The sequence below is a fragment of the Diabrotica undecimpunctata genome, chromosome 8 (assembly GCF_040954645.1).
Source record: "Diabrotica undecimpunctata isolate CICGRU chromosome 8, icDiaUnde3, whole genome shotgun sequence".
In the NCBI taxonomy this organism is placed as follows: Eukaryota; Metazoa; Arthropoda; class Insecta; order Coleoptera; family Chrysomelidae; genus Diabrotica; species Diabrotica undecimpunctata.
The window spans coordinates 71,997,160-72,015,236 of NC_092810.1; the positions used below are offsets into that span (position 1 = coordinate 71,997,160).

The following is an 18,077-nucleotide window of genomic DNA, read 5'->3' on the forward strand; positions in this document are numbered from 1 at the left end:
TGCATTGAGTTTTTACTGTAACTAATAGTTTACTTTACAATATCCATAAATTTAGATTAAATTAGAAAAAAATCATAGTCACCTACTTACTTATAATCAAACTAATAAATAGATAAAACTATAAAAAATCATAAGACAAGATTAAAACTAGACTATTCCGCTATGTCATGAAGATATACGGTAACAGTATGTCATGATTTTTAATAGATGTACATAGATAAAACAATTACTTAATCTATTATTACTTGCTTAATATTCTAGTATTTGAGTGATTGTATACACTCACACAACTGCACACACCTACACACACGCACACACACATATGATATATATATATATATATATATATATATATATATATATATATATATATATATATATATATATATATATATATATATTGTTATGCTATTTAAATTGTATTATATTGCTTACTTAGGAAAAATCCTGTCTATATTTATTAAATGATCTAATCTCCAATTAATCACAATAAATCAGCATTAATTAATTACAATCTCAGGCTATTTAAATTGTACTATTTACCTTTGATCGTGGATTCAAAATATTTTTCAATTGGCTTCCTAATCGGGATAGGTAATATGACCTGAATAAAATACATAGAATTTCAACTGAACTATATGTGAGATGTCCTTTATTTTAATGAAATTTTATATAACAATCAATCCTGTAATATTTGCAATATACTAACTTTAAATATATGAGAAGTTGTTTTCTATCATGGACCCAAATGTTATTTTACATTGATTTTTAATATGTGTTATAACTAAGCTCTTTTTATAATTCTTTTTTTTTTAAGTGATCGCAAAATTAACTGTCTCTATTATTTATTCAATTTATTTAATTAATAAATGAAAATCACACTCCGGCTCTAATGAAAATTGACTGACCTTTCCTTCTCTGCCGTTGCAATTCTATGGCCACGCCACAACAAAAAAATCCTTTCTCTGCTTCTGCTCCTATTGTGGTCCAGATGACGTACACCTTTCTCCTATCTGTCACTGTATCTGCAACCCAACAACTCGTGTTAGTCTATGCAGCCTCCCTTTGAGCCAATCTCCGCGCCTGTTTACAACTCCAAATGTTTCCGGCTTCGTCTGCTATTAAAATTCTTATACCCTTTGGTTTTCTATCTCTCTGTACCCCGTTCCTCACACTGGTCAGCTTTTACACAGCAAATAAACACACCCGGTAAATTACGTCTTCGGGACTTCAAACAAACACAAATCACAAAGCTCCTTCCTTCTTGGACGACTAAAACTGACTAACCAACTTTTTTTTCTCTCTCCTCTCTCATAGCCAAAAACCGCCACCTCCTTGCATTCAAAACTTGACCAATAAAAATCATCCACCTCTGTGACGTATATCATTACCAAACAACTCTCTCTATAAAACGTCATTCGGGTAATTCCAGAAAACAACCTTCTTTAATTATTCTAACTAAATCTATCTGCTTTACAAATATTTCTTACTAATAGCTACAAACGATACCTGTTTCTCAATTCAATGTCTTTTGTTAATAAACTTTTACCGATATAATCTTTCGGGGAGAAAAAACCACCGCAAATCCCGGTCTATTGTTTACACTTTCTATATACACTTTTATTCCGGGTAAATCCATTCCACAATAACCGACTTATTTAAATTTCTTATCGATAATATTTGAAAGTCTTGTCTCTGAGGCCTAATGAACAATTCTTCGAACAACTTAAAATACATATTTTGTCTTATACAGGATGTTTGAAAATTTATATGCCCGTGTCTTTATGAAATATCAATAATTTTAATTTTTATTTAAGTAATAAAATTTGTATATCGGTTTTTTATTGCTTATGGACATTCAAAAGTACAACAAATCCCCGCCTTTGTAATCGATAAAATTTATCAATCTATGCAACTAAATTTTCTCGAGGCAAACTAAAACGCACTTCCTGTATGCTAGCTGTACTTATGCTACGTATTATCCTATCCTACTATCTACTTTATACAAATTTAAATCTTCATTCGTGATATTTATATACATCATGGATATTATAAATACCTCTGATCTTTTCAGAATCCATATGTTTCAACTCATAGCTGTTTACTCCATCTTCGTTGTTTACTATGTATGGCCCTTCGAAAACAGGCATCAATTTTGCGCAAATACCGGTCTGAAGATTTGACACTCTTAATGCTCTTACCATTACTTTGTCACCCTTTTGGAAAGTTACTGGTCTTCGTTTCCTATTATGACCCTGTCTCTGGATGTATTTCTCATTGCTTCTTCTTAATCTCCTCTGAACGGTTTCTATAACCTGTCGATACTCTCTTTGATTTGGATCTTCCCACGGTCTTATCGGCATGACGCCTTTCATGATGTATTCTGGTGTTTCTTTCGTTACTGTACTTGGCATGGAATTTAGGTACATCTCTATTTCTCCCAATTTTCTGTCCCATCGCCGATGTTGACCATCCGTTGCAATGCGAAGAAATTTCGTTACCTCTTGTATTTCTGGCATACTTCGCATTTCTGTGTGATCTCTTTTGCAATGCGGTAATCTTGTCGACTGATGTAGTTTTCCCTAAATACAAGCCATACCTTTCTACTGCCAATATGTCCATTTTCCTCGTGTAGTTTCTTGATGATTCTTTCTGCCAATGTCGGTGTCACCAAATATAATTCCTTTCCGTCTATTCTCTTAAAAAATATCTCGTTTTCTAGCTCTGCTCTTCTCTTTTCTCTTTCTTCTAGGCCTTCCTGGTCGGTCCTTATCTCATTTAACGAAAATATCCCTTCGTCTTGTGTCAATATATTCAATCCCACATGTAATGTAATTGTCTCCTTTTTTCCTGTATCTTCGTCCCGTGTTAAAGCGTCAGCTATTATGTTGTCTTTCCCTTTGATGTATCGAAATTGGAAATCATACTCTTGTAAGAGCAGAATGCCTCTGTGTATTCTGTTATTTACCAATCGATTCTTCATGATGTGTATCAATGCTGCATGATCCGTTTCGATGGTGAATTTAGCTCCCAATAAGTAAAACCTTAATTTGTTTACGCAAAATAGTACACTGGCGAATTCCAACTCGGTGACACTGTATTTTCTCTCATGTGTTTTAGTCACTCGAGATATAAAACATATCGGAACCTCTTGGCCGTTTTGTATTTGCGACAACACTCCTGCAAATTTCTGTATCGACGCATCCGTACGGAGTATAAACGGCAAATTGTAAATAGGGTGATATATTTTTGTTCCTTTAGCAAATTCTTGTTTCAATATTTTGAAAGCTTCCTCCTGTTCTTCTTTCCAATTCCATTTTGTCCCTTTCTTTAACAATTTTATTAAAGGAATTTCTTTTTGGCTTAAATCGGGAATTAATTTCTTGAAATAATTTATCGTACCGAGAAACCCTCGCAATGTTTTTAGATTTGTTGGTCTTGGGTATTCGTAGATGAGCTTTACTCTGTCCTCGGCTAGACTTACAGTTTCGGTGTCAAGTTTGAAACCCAAATAAATTACTTCCTTTTGAAAAAATTGACATTTTTCAATGTTTAGTTTTAATCCCGCTGTGTCCAATTCTTTCAAAATTATTTTGATATGTTCCACATGACTCTGCATATCTTGTGAAAAAATTAATAAATCGTCGATGTAATGGACGATGAACTCTTCATGGTGATTCAAAATGGTATGCAAAGCTCGTACAAGTGCTGCACAGGCGCTTTGTAATCCAAACGGAACTACCTTAAATCGGTATACTATACCATCAATTGAAAAGGCAGTGTAGTTTCTACACTTTTCAGCCAAAGGTATTAACCAAAAACTATGCTTTAGATCAATTTTTGAGAAAATATGTGATCCCGTGATTCTTCCAAAAATGGCCTCGATATTTAACGGTGATTCATATTGTGATACTGTGTGTTGGTTGATATTTCGGGCATCTAAACAGAGTCTTAACTCTCTACTGCTCTTCTTCACTATCACAATCGGGTTAATATAGGGTGAGTCACATCTCTCAATGATTTGATCTTCCAACATTTTTTTGATTTCTTGCTTTACTTCTTGCCGATACTTATAAGGAATTGGATAAGTCTTCGATCGAAAATTTCCCAAGTTTTTCACCTCAAATGAGTGCTCGTATTTTGTGGCCACTCGGTTTTCCTCATTTATCAGCGTTTCATAGTCTCTTAAAATTATACGCAAATCATTTTCTTTGCCTTCTCCACATATCAATTTTTTGTCTCTCCCATCAAATTTTTCGCACATATTCACCGTGTACTCCGTGTCTTCTTCAAACACCACTGTCTCCATTGTGTCCTCTTCATTTTCCTTTGTTTTTTTTTTGTTGGGCTCGTCTCTTCTTTTGAGGAATCCCAAGTTTTGCTTTCATTTCTTGTCAAAATTTTTCCATCCCCTTCTCCTGAGCTCGTCTCATCTTTTGAGGAATCCCAGGTTTTTTTTTCTTTGATCTTTTTCAGACCTTTTCCCCTCTTTCTTCCTTTTCCTTTCTTCGTCGCCAGGTTCATTTCCACCGTTTGTTCTTTCTCTGATTCGTCCGTAATTTGTTTCTCTTGTTCCTTATCCTGTTCTTCTTCTTCTTCCTTTGTTATTTTCATCGTATTGGTTTTGAAGTCGATCACTACATGTTTTTCCGTTAATTCGTCAACGCCTACAATCATGTCATGTGACATATTCGGCATTATTACACATTGAAGTGCATACATATTTTTTTTCAATCGTACCATTACTCGTATACCTTCATTTATTGTTGCCAATGTCCGTTTATTTGCGCCCACTAAATTCACCCTAGGTATTTTATAAATTAGACTTGTTAAATTTACTTCTTCGATTAATTTTCTGTTGACCAGTGTTATTTCAGAGCCTGTGTCTATCATAATTTTAATTGGTTTCTCATTTATAAATCCATCCACAAATTTTAAATTAACTCCATTTCTCTTTTCATTGTTTCCTGCCAGTTTAATAAATTCCTTGGGGTGACAAAAAATTCCTGTTTGTTTCTTCGTTTTTAGTGAGCGCCTTCTTGAAAACACGCCTGTTGTTCTTCTTTGTTTTCTCTCCCGTCATCTTCTCTCTCATATTCATTTTCTCCTCTTTGCATATTATTTATTTCTCTTCTGTTCTCTTTTGGTCTATCATTCCCGTATCGGTTACCGCGAGATTCCTGTTCATTCCGTGGGTTATTGTATCTGTTTCCTTGGTATGGGCGGTTATTTCTACTCTGATTTTCCCGATCCCTGTTTTCATTCCATCTCTGGGTTCTGGGTTCATAATTCTCTCTTCCGTTCGGTCTATTTTCATATCCCCGTCTAGGTATGAATTCTCGTCTTGTATAATCTCTTCTAAAATTTTGACCTCTATCTCTATATTCTTGGTTTTCTCTTTGTCTATAATTTTCTTGCGGTCTTCTTTCTCTTCTTTCATGCCTACGTGATTCTCTCATTTGCAAAAATTGACATAAGCTGTCAATGTCCTTGTAATTTTGGAGATTTAAGTATGTGGTCTTCCAATATATCTTCAAAATGTCGCGATATCAACTCTACCAATTGTTCTGATGAATAATTATATTGCAAATGTTTTGCATTATTATAGAGTTGTAATGCGTACATCTTTTCTGATACGCCCATCCTCTCATGGTATTTTCCATTTTGTAACTCTTTATTTACTTGTAGTTGCTGGATTTTTCCCCAGAAATAATTTAAGAATCTTCTCTCAATTCTCTCTTCTGTGCTATGTACGATGACTTCCTTTCTTTCTACTCCTCTTATCTCCATCTCTGCAATTTGTTTAAATCTCCTTTCCGTTTCTTTCCGGTCTTCTTGTAGCGCATTTTCAAATTTTATTTCTAATTCCTCCAAATTATCTTTAATTCTCATTTCTTGTTCTTTCATATTATTTTTAATTTCATTAATCTCTTCTATTTGTTGTATCAGTTCTTTCTTTATCCCCTCAACACATCCTTTAATTTCCTGTTCATAGTTTTCCAGACGCTGCTCTATATTGCTCATTGTTTGTTTTGTTTCCCGTTGGTTTTCTTCCATTGTTTGTTTTGTTTCATCCATTATGTGTTTTGTTTCCAGTTGATTTTTATCCATTTTTTGTGACGATTCTTGTATTTGTTGTGTCTGTATTTGCATCATAGCTAATAATTTTTCTAACATCCCTGTTTCTTTTCTTTCCTCCATTATTGTAGCATTTCCTTCATCATCCGATCCTTCATCAATAATTGTTTCCTCTTCTATCTTATCCTCTTTCCTTTCTTGCGTTTTGCTTTGACTCCTTGTGATCGACATGTTCGTTAGATTATTTATCCCCGCCAAATATGAAACTTTGAAATTTGTGCAATAATATCCCCGCCAAATATAAAATTCTACTGGTCTGTTGCAACAAACGGGACTTTTCCTGTTCAAATGTAATAACTCTTGAGTACGAGTATCAAATTTCAATATCCCACAAATAAATCAAATGGTAAAATATCAAATGTCAAAATCAATCAAATAATTCAAGTATGGTAAAATTATCAAATGTAAATATCACGAATAAATCAATTATGGTAAATTGTATCTTAAAAAAAATATATAAATCTTTATGTCCTCAATTTTTACATAATATTTCACTTTATCCCCGGCATATAAACTTTCAAATATCTGCTCGTCTACTCCTATCCTTTCAAATTTGCCAACTAGAAATATTTTTCAAAGCTTTACACGTTGGGGGCCATTTTGTTAAGCTATTTAAATTGTATTATATTGCTTACTTAGGAAAAATCCTGTCTATATTTATTAAATGATCTAATCTCCAATTAATCACAATAAATCAGCATTAATTAATTACAATCTCAGGCTATTTAAATTGTACTATTTACCTTTGATCGTGGATTCAAAATATTTTCCAATTGGCTTCCTAATCGGGATAGGTAATATGACCTGAATAAAATACATAGAATTTCAACTGAACTATATGTGAGATGTCCTTTATTTTAATGAAATTTTATATAACAATCAATTATGTAATATTTGCAATATACTAACTTTAAATATATGAGAAGTTGTTTTCTATCATGGACCCAAATGTTATTTTACATTGATTTTTAATATGTGTTATAACTAAGCTCTTTTTATAATTCTTTTTTTTTAAGTGATCGCAAAATTAACTGTCTCTATTATTTATTCAATTTATTTAATTAATAAATGAAAATCACACTCCGGCTCTAATGAAAATTGACTGACCTTTCCTTCTCTGCCGTTGCAATTCTATGGCCACGCCACAACAAAAAAATCCTTTCTCTGCTTCTGCTCCTATTGTGGTCCAGATGACGTACACCTTTCTCCTATCTGTCACTGTATCTGCAACCCAACAACTCGTGTTAGTCTATGCAGCCTCCCTTTGAGCCAATCTCCGCGCCTGTTTACAACTCCAAATGTTTCCGGCTTCGTCTGCTATTAAAATTCTTATACCCTTTGGTTTTCTATCTCTCTGTACCCCGTTCCTCACACTGGTCAGCTTTTACACAGCAAATAAACACACCCGGTAAATTACGTCTTCGGGACTTCAAACAAACACAAATCACAAAGCTCCTTCCTTCTTGGACGACTAAAACTGACTAACCAACTTTTTTTTCTCTCTCCTCTCTCATAGCCAAAAACCGCCACCTCCTTGCATTCAAAACTTGACCAATAAAAATCATCCACCTCTGTGACGTATATCATTACCAAACAACTCTCTCTATAAAACGTCATTCGGGTAATTCCAGAAAACAACCTTCTTTAATTATTCTAACTAAATCTATCTGCTTTACAAATATTTCTTACTAATAGCTACAAACGATACCTGTTTCTCAATTCAATGTCTTTTGTTAATAAACTTTTACCGATATAATCTTTCGGGGAGAAAAAACCACCGCAAATCCCGGTCTATTGTTTACACTTTCTATATACACTTTTATTCCGGGTAAATCCATTCCACAATAACCGACTTATTTAAATTTCTTATCGATAATATTTGAAAGTCTTGTCTCTGAGGCCTAATGAACAATTCTTCGAACAACTTAAAATACATATTTTGTCTTATACAGGATGTTTGAAAATTTATATGCCCGTGTCTTTATGAAATATCAATAATTTTAATTTTTATTTAAGTAATAAAATTTGTACATCGGTTTTTTATTGCTTATGGACATTCAAAAGTACAACAATATATATATATATATATATATATATATATATATATATATATATATATATATATATATATATATATATATATATATATATGAAAATGACTGTTCTTGGAAAGAACCGCGTTGAGAATTTAAAACTCGACGCTTCGTCACCCATTTTGGAGCCACAATCAAGATGGTTCCGTTCGAGTCCTGGGTCTCTATCTCCCTAATCCCTTGACTCGTGAAGGTACCTTAAGCTAGCGGGGATAAATGAGCGGACTCCAATTTAAGCTACGTAATATTTTTTCACCAATTTATTACCACCCTAATAATTTCTCACCACCAAACCAACCTTAGGGGAGAGATTCTGCTGGCTTAAGGTTCAAGCTAGCAGAATTCGGAAAAAAAACTTTTTGCGTATAGCATATTTTTTCACCCATTTTTCACTAATTTATTACCACCCTAACAATTTTTCACCACCAAACCACCCTTAGGGGGAGCGATTTTGCTGGCTTACGGTTAAAACTAGTACAATTCCAAAAATAATATTTATGATTATACCACAGTGCTCTACTAGATTTTTATGAATTTATTACCACACTAGTAATTATTCACCCCTTAACTACTCCTTATGAGAAGTCAATAATTCTGTTGGGTTAATATTTAAGGTGATAAAAAATATATTTTTACAATTTTACTGCACTACTCTTGTAACTGAAAGTATAAATTGCTTGCCAGGTTTTTACTGAATTTTATCCACCCTCATAATTTTTGACCAGTTAATGGTAAACATTCAACAAGCTAAATGCAAAATATTTTTGGAAATACAAAAGTTCTCTGTTAGATTTTTACTATATTTTTATTTTACCAGCTTAGTCATTGTTTTCGTAACTACCCTAATTAAAAACATTCTGAAACGTTACTCTCTGTACTAACTAATATTTATTTTTTAAATGTTCAAATATTGAAAATATGAAAATACTTTATTACAAAAATTATAAATTTTAACTGTTTTAAAAAATTGACTCTGATTATAGTAGTGAAGTAGTTTTAGTAAATACAATGGAATTGTTATATTTCACAGAATAATTACCAGGTAAGAAATATTCAAATTGAAATAATTTTATTATGTTTATTGGTGGATTAATATCTCTATGAAAGGTTGTCACTCCATCTTTTGCGCGGTCGTCCGATACTTCTTCTGCCGATTGGTGACTTATCTCTTGCTATTTTGACGACACGGGTCTCCTCCATCCTGCTTATGTTGTAGTTCCATTCTTTTTTCTATTTTGTGTCCACTCATTTATACACTGTACGTTACATTTTCTTCTAATGTCTTCACTTCTCTTTCGATCTTCTTCCCGTAATTCCGATCTTCTTCCGTAATCCCGTGCTTCCTGTATTACTTCTCAGTACTCTCATCTCTGCGGTTTTCAGTAGCCTTTGCGTTGTGGCTGTGTCGGGTCTTGTTTCGTAGGCCTATGTCATTATTGGTCTTACACTGGTTTTATAAATTCTTGACTTCATCTCAGTGTCAATGTGTCTATTCCGCCATATAGTGTTATTAAGGCATCCTGCCAGTCTATTTGCTTTTTGTACTTGATCTCTCACTTCTTTGTCTAGGTCTAGTAATTCCCAGGTATTTTATTTCCATTACTTGTTCAATACTGATGCCATAATTTCAATTTTACATCTGGTTGGTTCTTTGCTGACTACTATTGTTTTAGTTTTCTGAGATGAAATAGTCATATTAAATTCTTTTGCTCTTATGTTATATCTATGGACCAGTCTTTGCAGATTATCTTCATCTTGGGCTATCGATATTGCGTCGTCTGCGTAACAGAGATTTCTTTGTTTCCCATTCTGTATAGTTATCCTTTATTAACAGTTTTAAAGATTTTATCCATGATCAAATTGAAGAGCATGGGGCTCAATGAATCTCCTTGTTTTATTCCGCTGCCTATTTCTATAGGTTCTGTAAGTTGTCCATCCATTCTGACTTCTATTTTGTTGTTTTGATAGATGTTATCGATAGTTTTTATAATATTTAGGGGAACTTCTCTATTATACAGAAGATGGATTACATCTTTGAGTCTTACTCTGTCAAACTCTTTCTTTAGGTCAATTAGACACAGAAATGCTGGTCTATTATACTCTAGTGATTTCTCAGTAATTTGCTTTATAAAGAATATTGCATCTGTACACGATCTTCCACTACGAAAACCCTGTTGATCATCTGCTAAACTTGCCCTTTGATTTATTAGCACTTGTAAATTTTAGTTGTAAGTTTTAGCGTAGTATTTAACAAGTTTCTAACTCTGTAGTTTTCTGGCTGTTTTTATCTCCTTTTTTGAATAGTAGAATTAGTTCGCTCGTTCTCCATTCTTCCGGTATTTTATTGCGTTTTATAATTTTATTAATTAATGTTGTTAATTGTTCTGTCAACAGAAATATTGATTGACAGAGTACAGTAAAATTGTAAAAATAGATTTTTCATCACCTTCAAATTCCTAAAAACCTAGCAGAACACTGTGATATTAAAAAAAAATTAATAATTCCGCTGACTCGAATAATAAGCTAGCAAGAACGTTTCCAAATAAGATTGGTTTATTGGTGAAAAATTATCATGGTGATCAAAGTTTAGTCTAATCTTAACAGAACAGTTTTTATTTCAGTTATGAGTAAAGAAGAGTGAAATTATAAAAGAATATTTTTTCATCTTAAATTTTAAACAAACATAATTATTGGCTTTCCATAAGAGGCAGTTGAGGGGTGAATAATTACTAGGGTGGTAATAAATTCGTTAAAACCTAGCAGAACACTGTGGTATTTCAAAAATATATTTTTTTCTAATTTCGCTGGCTCAAATATTAAGCTAGCAGGAACGTTTCCAAATAAGATTGGTTCAGGGGTGCAACCAAGGGGGTCGTTATATGGAGCTGAGACTTGGACATTAAAAAAATACAATTTAAAAAGAATCGAGGCTTTCGATCTCTGGTTATACCGCAGAGTATTAAAAATATTTTCGACTGATAGAATTACAAATAAAGAAGTACTGGAGAGGGTTGGTAAAGAAACAGAACTAATCACCATTATACAAATCGGAAAACTTGAATACCTAGACCACGTGATGAGGGGACCAAAATATGAAATTTTGAGACTCATAATACAGGGAAAGATTCAAGGAAGAATATCTGTTGGCCGAAGGCAGAACTCATGGTTGAAGAATTTACGTGATTGGTATCAATGCAGATCGATTGGTTTGTTTAGAGTAGCAAGTTCAAAAATAAAAATAGCCATTATGATTGCCAACCTCCGTAGCGAGACGGTAGTCTAAGAAGAAGGGGTGCAAGATTATCAGGGTGGTTAAAGTTTACTAAACATTAAAAAAAACTGTTTTTTATTTCAGTTATAAGTAAAAGAGAGTGAATTAAAAAAAGTAATTTTTCCCCGTAAATTTTAATCTAGAATTATTGACTTTCTATAAGGGATAGTTAACGGATGAAAAATTACTAAGATGGTAATAAATTCATAAAAACCATCAGAGCACTGTGGTATATCATATATAATATATATATATATATATATATATATATATATATATATATTGATTTATAGTATCAGCAATCGGTCAGGAAATAAAACTCTATTTGTTCAGTCTCAATATTTCGTCACGATTTTGTGACTTCTTCAGGAGAAAACTGTAAATTTATTAAAATAATTAATGATTATATGTAAACAAAATGAATATTTTAATACTTACAACTATAAGAATGAAAATTTAAATTTTTTTGGCATATCTAAATAAATGACATATTTGTTTGATTTTATTTAGGAGTTATGGTAACCGCAATATTTTATAGACTGAATTCCCGTTGTACAATTTTCAGCGAGTAGATTAAAATAAACAATTACTATGACAGTATTATTCATTTTATAAAGTGGAAAGATGGAATTAATTAATTAATTATTGTCTGCTTCGACAATAAGCAGACCATCCAGAGAGACTTGAAAATGGCAAGTGAGATCTTGCCGAAACGTCGTCAAAATGATTTTTATCAAAACCAACAATATTTAACGCGGAGTCAAACCCGGAATACCATTGATATAACATACAGCTCCCGCGGAAATATCAAAACTAACCTATATATATATATATATATATATATATATATATATATATATATATATATATATATATATATATATATATAAAATATGTATATCTATGTGTTTGTAATGATTATAATGATATACTTACTGCATGTCTACGTTCGCAGTTGCCTCATCCATGACAAGAATTTTATTATTACGAACAATCGCTCTTGCAAGGCAAATTAATTGTCTTTGACCTGCACTAAAGTTGGAACCCCCTTTGGTAATAAGCTGACTTAAATTATGAATAACACTTGTAAGTTGCACCTTAAATATATTATACGTTTTATAAATGAAATACGACTTTCAGGTTCATTTTATATTCTTAAATTAAAATAACTATTGGGTAAACTAACCAAAACTTATGGAAAGAAAGATTAAACATTTCAGTTCTTGTTATATTTATAATGCATCTTGCATTTACCCTGATAAATTTGGGATTCTATTACAGCATATAAATGTCGTATCAAAGTTCTGATGGGGTTGTGTCATGTTAATTGTTTCTATAATAGTTTCTTGCTATTCTAATGTGTTTTCATATTTTATTTATATATTTACAGAATTACACGGACTATATCTATATATTACCCAATTCATTGATATGTTATCAACATTATTTAAATAATCTCTTACCATATTTGCGATATGTGGACGGATATTGTTAGAAGTGTACGATAGTACATCATTTAAAAAATAGCGGATAATACTCCTCAGAGTAGTTTATTCGCACTTCTTCCACAATTTTAGAATAAGCCGATTTTTCTTTCCAGAATATAATTCCTTAAGGTTGACAGGAAGTTCGTTCTTTTAATTAAGTCATTTTTAATATTCTCCTAACCATCTGTTGATCTTAAATTCAATTTAAACTTTTCTAAGAAAATAAATTTTCCGCTAATAAAATATGAATTTGCTGTCGATAATTTGCTTAACACTTGTAACAGTTTTCTCGAAAACATTCCACTGTTACATTCGTTGCATTTCTCGATACAACGATCTCCTAACACATATAAAAGTATAAAACAATTTTCTGCTCTTTCGATTTTAAATTCGGCCAGAATTTTGTGTCTTCTGATACTATAGTACGCTACTGCCTGAAGATTCGCCTTAGGACCTACAGTCTACGTATAGCAAATACTCACGGAGGGAAGTAATTAACCTCGGCGACACTCTGTTCCCATTTCTATTTAACATAAAATACTTATCATCGTTCCCTGAAATCTGTCTTGTGCCTTATTAGAAGACCTACTTTCTTTAAGTGTCTTATTGCATTATACAGAGTACTTTTGTGATAAATTTGAAAAAATGTAAAAAAATGTGTTGACACTATTAATTTTAAAGCTTCCTTTAAATATATGTCAAAATCGTAAGTCACAAATATAAACAAGAACGGATATACTATTGTGTATATGGGTTATTTTAAACTTACATTTTCTAATGCCTTCCATAAAATTTCATCAGAGTGTTTATCAAAGGGGTCTAAATTATATCTCACTGTGGACGAAAATAAAACTGGGTCTTGAGGGATAATAGAAATATTCATCCTTAGCTCATTTAACCCTATATCTGAAATATTTATCCCGTCTATAAAAATTGAGCCTTCTATTGGAGCAAGTTTAAATAGTGCGAAAACTAAACTTGATTTCCCTGCACCAGTTCGACCAACTACTCCAACCTGTAATATTAAATATAAATATATAAATAACCAACAAGTATATCTAAATATTTTCTAATATTGTATTGTTGGTTGTTGAAGGGAAAAACCAAAATATATAATTGGTATATCTCAGAGAAAGGAAAGAAATGGAATTTTGGGTTTTTTGAAAATGCTAGACTGTCATTGATTTGAGAGTTAAAAATGAAATTTGTGCTTAGAAGCCTATTTGAAAGTAGAAAAAGATCATCTGTTCCTGTGTCGTAAAACAAATAAGATCAAAGTCTAGAGAGTTTATATGTAATCGAAAGGTTTTACCGTTTTTTCAAGTAGAGTTCGTATTGAGAAAGAAAATAATATTATTTTAAAAAGTGGAAGCAGTTGTGGTTTCGTGTACGCTGACTGAGGCGAGATTAGTAAGTTTGATAGCAGTAGAATCTGTAAGTACAACCAATTTATACTTGCATTGGTAGAACTCAGTATCCAGAGGGTAAAGGAGTTTGTTTCGGTACGAGAGATCTATGTTAGGTTTTGGGGGTAGATCAAAGACAGGCGGTTAGCGAATGAGTTCTAAACGAGAATCCAGGGAATGAATGTGAACAATCCCACACAGAGAAGTTTTGAAACGGAATCGTTAATAAAATTTTACAAAGTCTGTTTAATTGTTTATAAGCTCAAAAAGTTATTATAGGAAATTAATTTAAGGGGATTAAATTTGGACTGCGCAGATTCATAGTGACATCCATATTTGGTATTTTTTTTCTGTATAATAAAGTTTTTTACAAGATATTTGATCAATTAATTTGAATAGTTTTTATTGAACATTCACAGTCTCGCGTAATCCTTTAACGTGAATATACACCAGTGAAGTGAAGTTCCATAAAAACCGCGAAACAAGGTCCAACTGTTAAAAAGAGCGCGAAAACGGCAACCGCGTGTGCCAACGGTCGCGATATCGTAGTGAACCCGCGAACGGAACCACGGTGCCGACGGGACGCGTTCTGGTAACTTGGACTACCAGAAACAAACAATAAATGCAAAATTGCTACGTGGAGGTATAAAATAGTGCATGTAAGGTACCAAAACTGGCAATCTAGCATCAAACCGAACGGGCGTTACGCCAGCCGGTCGATAAATCCTTGTAAACAGGTTGCTGAAAAATAAGGAGGCAAGGAGATATTGACACTGGTGCTAATTTGGAACTCATCGTCGTAGAGCCCCACCGAATACGCAAGTGCACACCCAGGTAAAGTCAACACAACACACACACAAACACATAAACTCGAACACACCTCACAACACACACACACACATACACACACATTTGCTCGAGACTGCTCGAGACATTCAAGTAGAAAAGGTCACTGCTACCGCATACCGGTTCGTACAGTTGAATGTGAGTAGAAACACCAGAACACACACACACTAGCTCCAAAACATACACTTACTAATAAGCACTCCACACATATACACACACACACACAACTTACCCTACACAATTCCTATACTTGCTAATCAACAAATACATATACTTACAAATTAACACACACACACACACAAACACTTCCACACAATTCATACACTTGCTAATTATCCACATACAACATGCCACGAACACCTAGACGATGAAGACAACTCCCACCCAGACCACCTACACCAGACAACGAATGGTGTACGGACTTAGATACCCAATCCACCTTCTCACACATATCACAAGTGTCTGTCAGCATAGACGGACTAAGGTCGCCACAGGAATGGAAGCAGGCTATCGAAGAGATCTGCAGCCAAAATCCTGAGGCGGTCTCCGCTCACCTCACACCAATAGTCCACAACATAAACCAACAAACCGATAAAACATCCCCTCCTGATGCCATTAGAAAAATCATCCAAAACGCCTTTATGTCTGCTTTCCCCGGATACCAAGCACCTACCACCCCTCCCACACCCCCCCCCATCTCCTGTCGAACCGCCCCCGCCCATATCACCTCCGTCCCATTCACCTCCATTCAGACCACCCACACCGAAACCAAAACACCCTACCCCCAAACACACACAACACACCCATAGATACTACATCACACTAATCCCTAGGAATCACAAAGAAAGCTTCTTAGAACCCTCAACAACCACAATCTCCTTGAAAATATTCCTTTCGACCTGGAAACGGAAGCTTCCGAAAACCAGGCCATCCTATACACAACGGGCCCTATTCCCGACTTAAAAGAGTCGGAGAAGTGTCTAAAACACCACAGACCACAGCCACATATCCATATCCATGCAAAAACCCTCAGAATACATAGACACAAACAAAACCACAACAAGGATACTCACCGTAGAACCTCAAAGAAAACACAAAAGAACACACACACACAGAGCAATACCACCTTAGCCCCTCCACATCCAAAGCAGACACCCCATACTACAACCCACCTACTCGCAACCCTAACAATCACACCCTTACACATACACAAAACACAATCACACCAGCACACACCACCAACACCACCACACACACCACCAACACCACCACCCGTACATACACCCGCACAACTGCCCTCCACAACACAACAAACAACACTCCCTCAATCACAAACTCCTAACACACAACAACCACCATCCACCTACAGCTACAGAATAGAGGACATCCCCTTAGATATCTGCCAGCAGAGACTTTTCTACCGCCTCATCAAAGAAAAAACCTCATCCCTAGTTTGGACTCAATAAAAGTTCTCCCTTTCCAAAAGGCAGCCTCCCTGCGAACTACCAATATCCTAGACATCCACGACATCACGGCAAAACTCCGTAAAGCCACTCGAGATGATACCATCTTAATCACAGCGAGTCAATCTAGCAAATTTCACAGTCCACCACTCGCTTCAAATAATTATCTAATCTTTCAATTAATAACTGCCGGCGTCGGAAAAAACATTTCCCTAAAAAATATCGAGGATAACCTATCCGAAATCAAATTTCCGTACACAAAAGTAGTTAATATAATAGCCCGTTCCACAAACCAACCTACCTCTTATATCAGAGTTTTCACGAACTCTGAACTTAAATTCGTCGAAGCACTTTCGAGCGGTATTAAAACCGAGGGCGAGCGGTTAAATTGCGAGGCCCCAAGATCCGGCAATTTCGTCCCGATTCGGTCGAAATACTGCTCGAAATGTTGCAAAAGCGGACATTTCAACAACGAATGCGCCGAAAAATCATACACATATCCATATTGTGGACTAGATCACAGGTCACAAATGTCCGAACTTTAGCGTTTCCCACCCTGCCTTCTCACCAAGATGTCCAATCGAAACACATTTCCCAATAACTACGATCAAACTCAACCAGTATACACACCTAAACAAATCCCTTCATACGACCTCTCCTCCAATATGAAATCCTTAATACATTTCACATCCATGACCCTATCCAATGTCTTCCCTAAAAAGAGAAGCGCAACCATCCGAGTCATAAACCAAATATCCAATGCACTATACGGATATCCCATTACCACTTCCCACTATAATAAACGTATAAACCAAACCTTTACCCAACTTCATACATAAAAACACATGCACACGTAATACACACAGCATATTTACATATACTTATCATTTACACATTACACTTTACCAATACGCTCGCACCTAATACACAAATTCATAAACATAGAAACTCAATTCATAAACATACAAAATCCATAACACAAACATTACACACACAGTGAGCACCACATATACTCCATAATTAAATATCACAAGGACAGGGGGAGATTGGTTTTCTGTGGTTTCCCAATCTCATTGCACAATGATACCTGATCCTAGGTGAGGATATAGCCACAGCTATCCTCCACGCGATTTCCAAACTAACAAATAATGGCCAACAATCTGAAAGGAACCGTTTTTTCCAAGGAACTTGTACTTAGTGGCGGGTTTGGCTCACTCGGCTCCTAGATGCACACAGGTCACGGATTTTGTTCTTCTGCCACCTCCTGCTTATAGCGGCGATACCAGGTCTTAGTCCTCACACGAACCAACCAAGCTCTAAGCACCAAATAATAAATATATAAAACCATCCTTGAAGAAGCACATAGCTTAAAC

At 34.4% G+C, this 18,077-nt stretch overlaps 1 protein-coding gene across 3 annotated transcripts in view; it reads right to left on the reverse strand.

Annotated features, from left to right (window-relative positions):
- LOC140447686 (ATP-binding cassette sub-family C member 4-like) overlaps positions 1-18,077 on the reverse strand; it is a 188,556-nt gene that overhangs the window by 5,835 nt on the left and 164,644 nt on the right. For all 3 annotated transcript variants that reach the window (XM_072540482.1, XM_072540481.1, XM_072540483.1), the window contains 2 exons: positions 13,759-14,004; positions 12,439-12,599 (listed from right to left, as the gene is read on the reverse strand). In XM_072540482.1, coding sequence (XP_072396583.1) covers positions 12,439-12,599; positions 13,759-14,004 — 407 coding nt within the window. The remainder of the gene's footprint in view (positions 1-12,438; positions 12,600-13,758; positions 14,005-18,077) is intronic.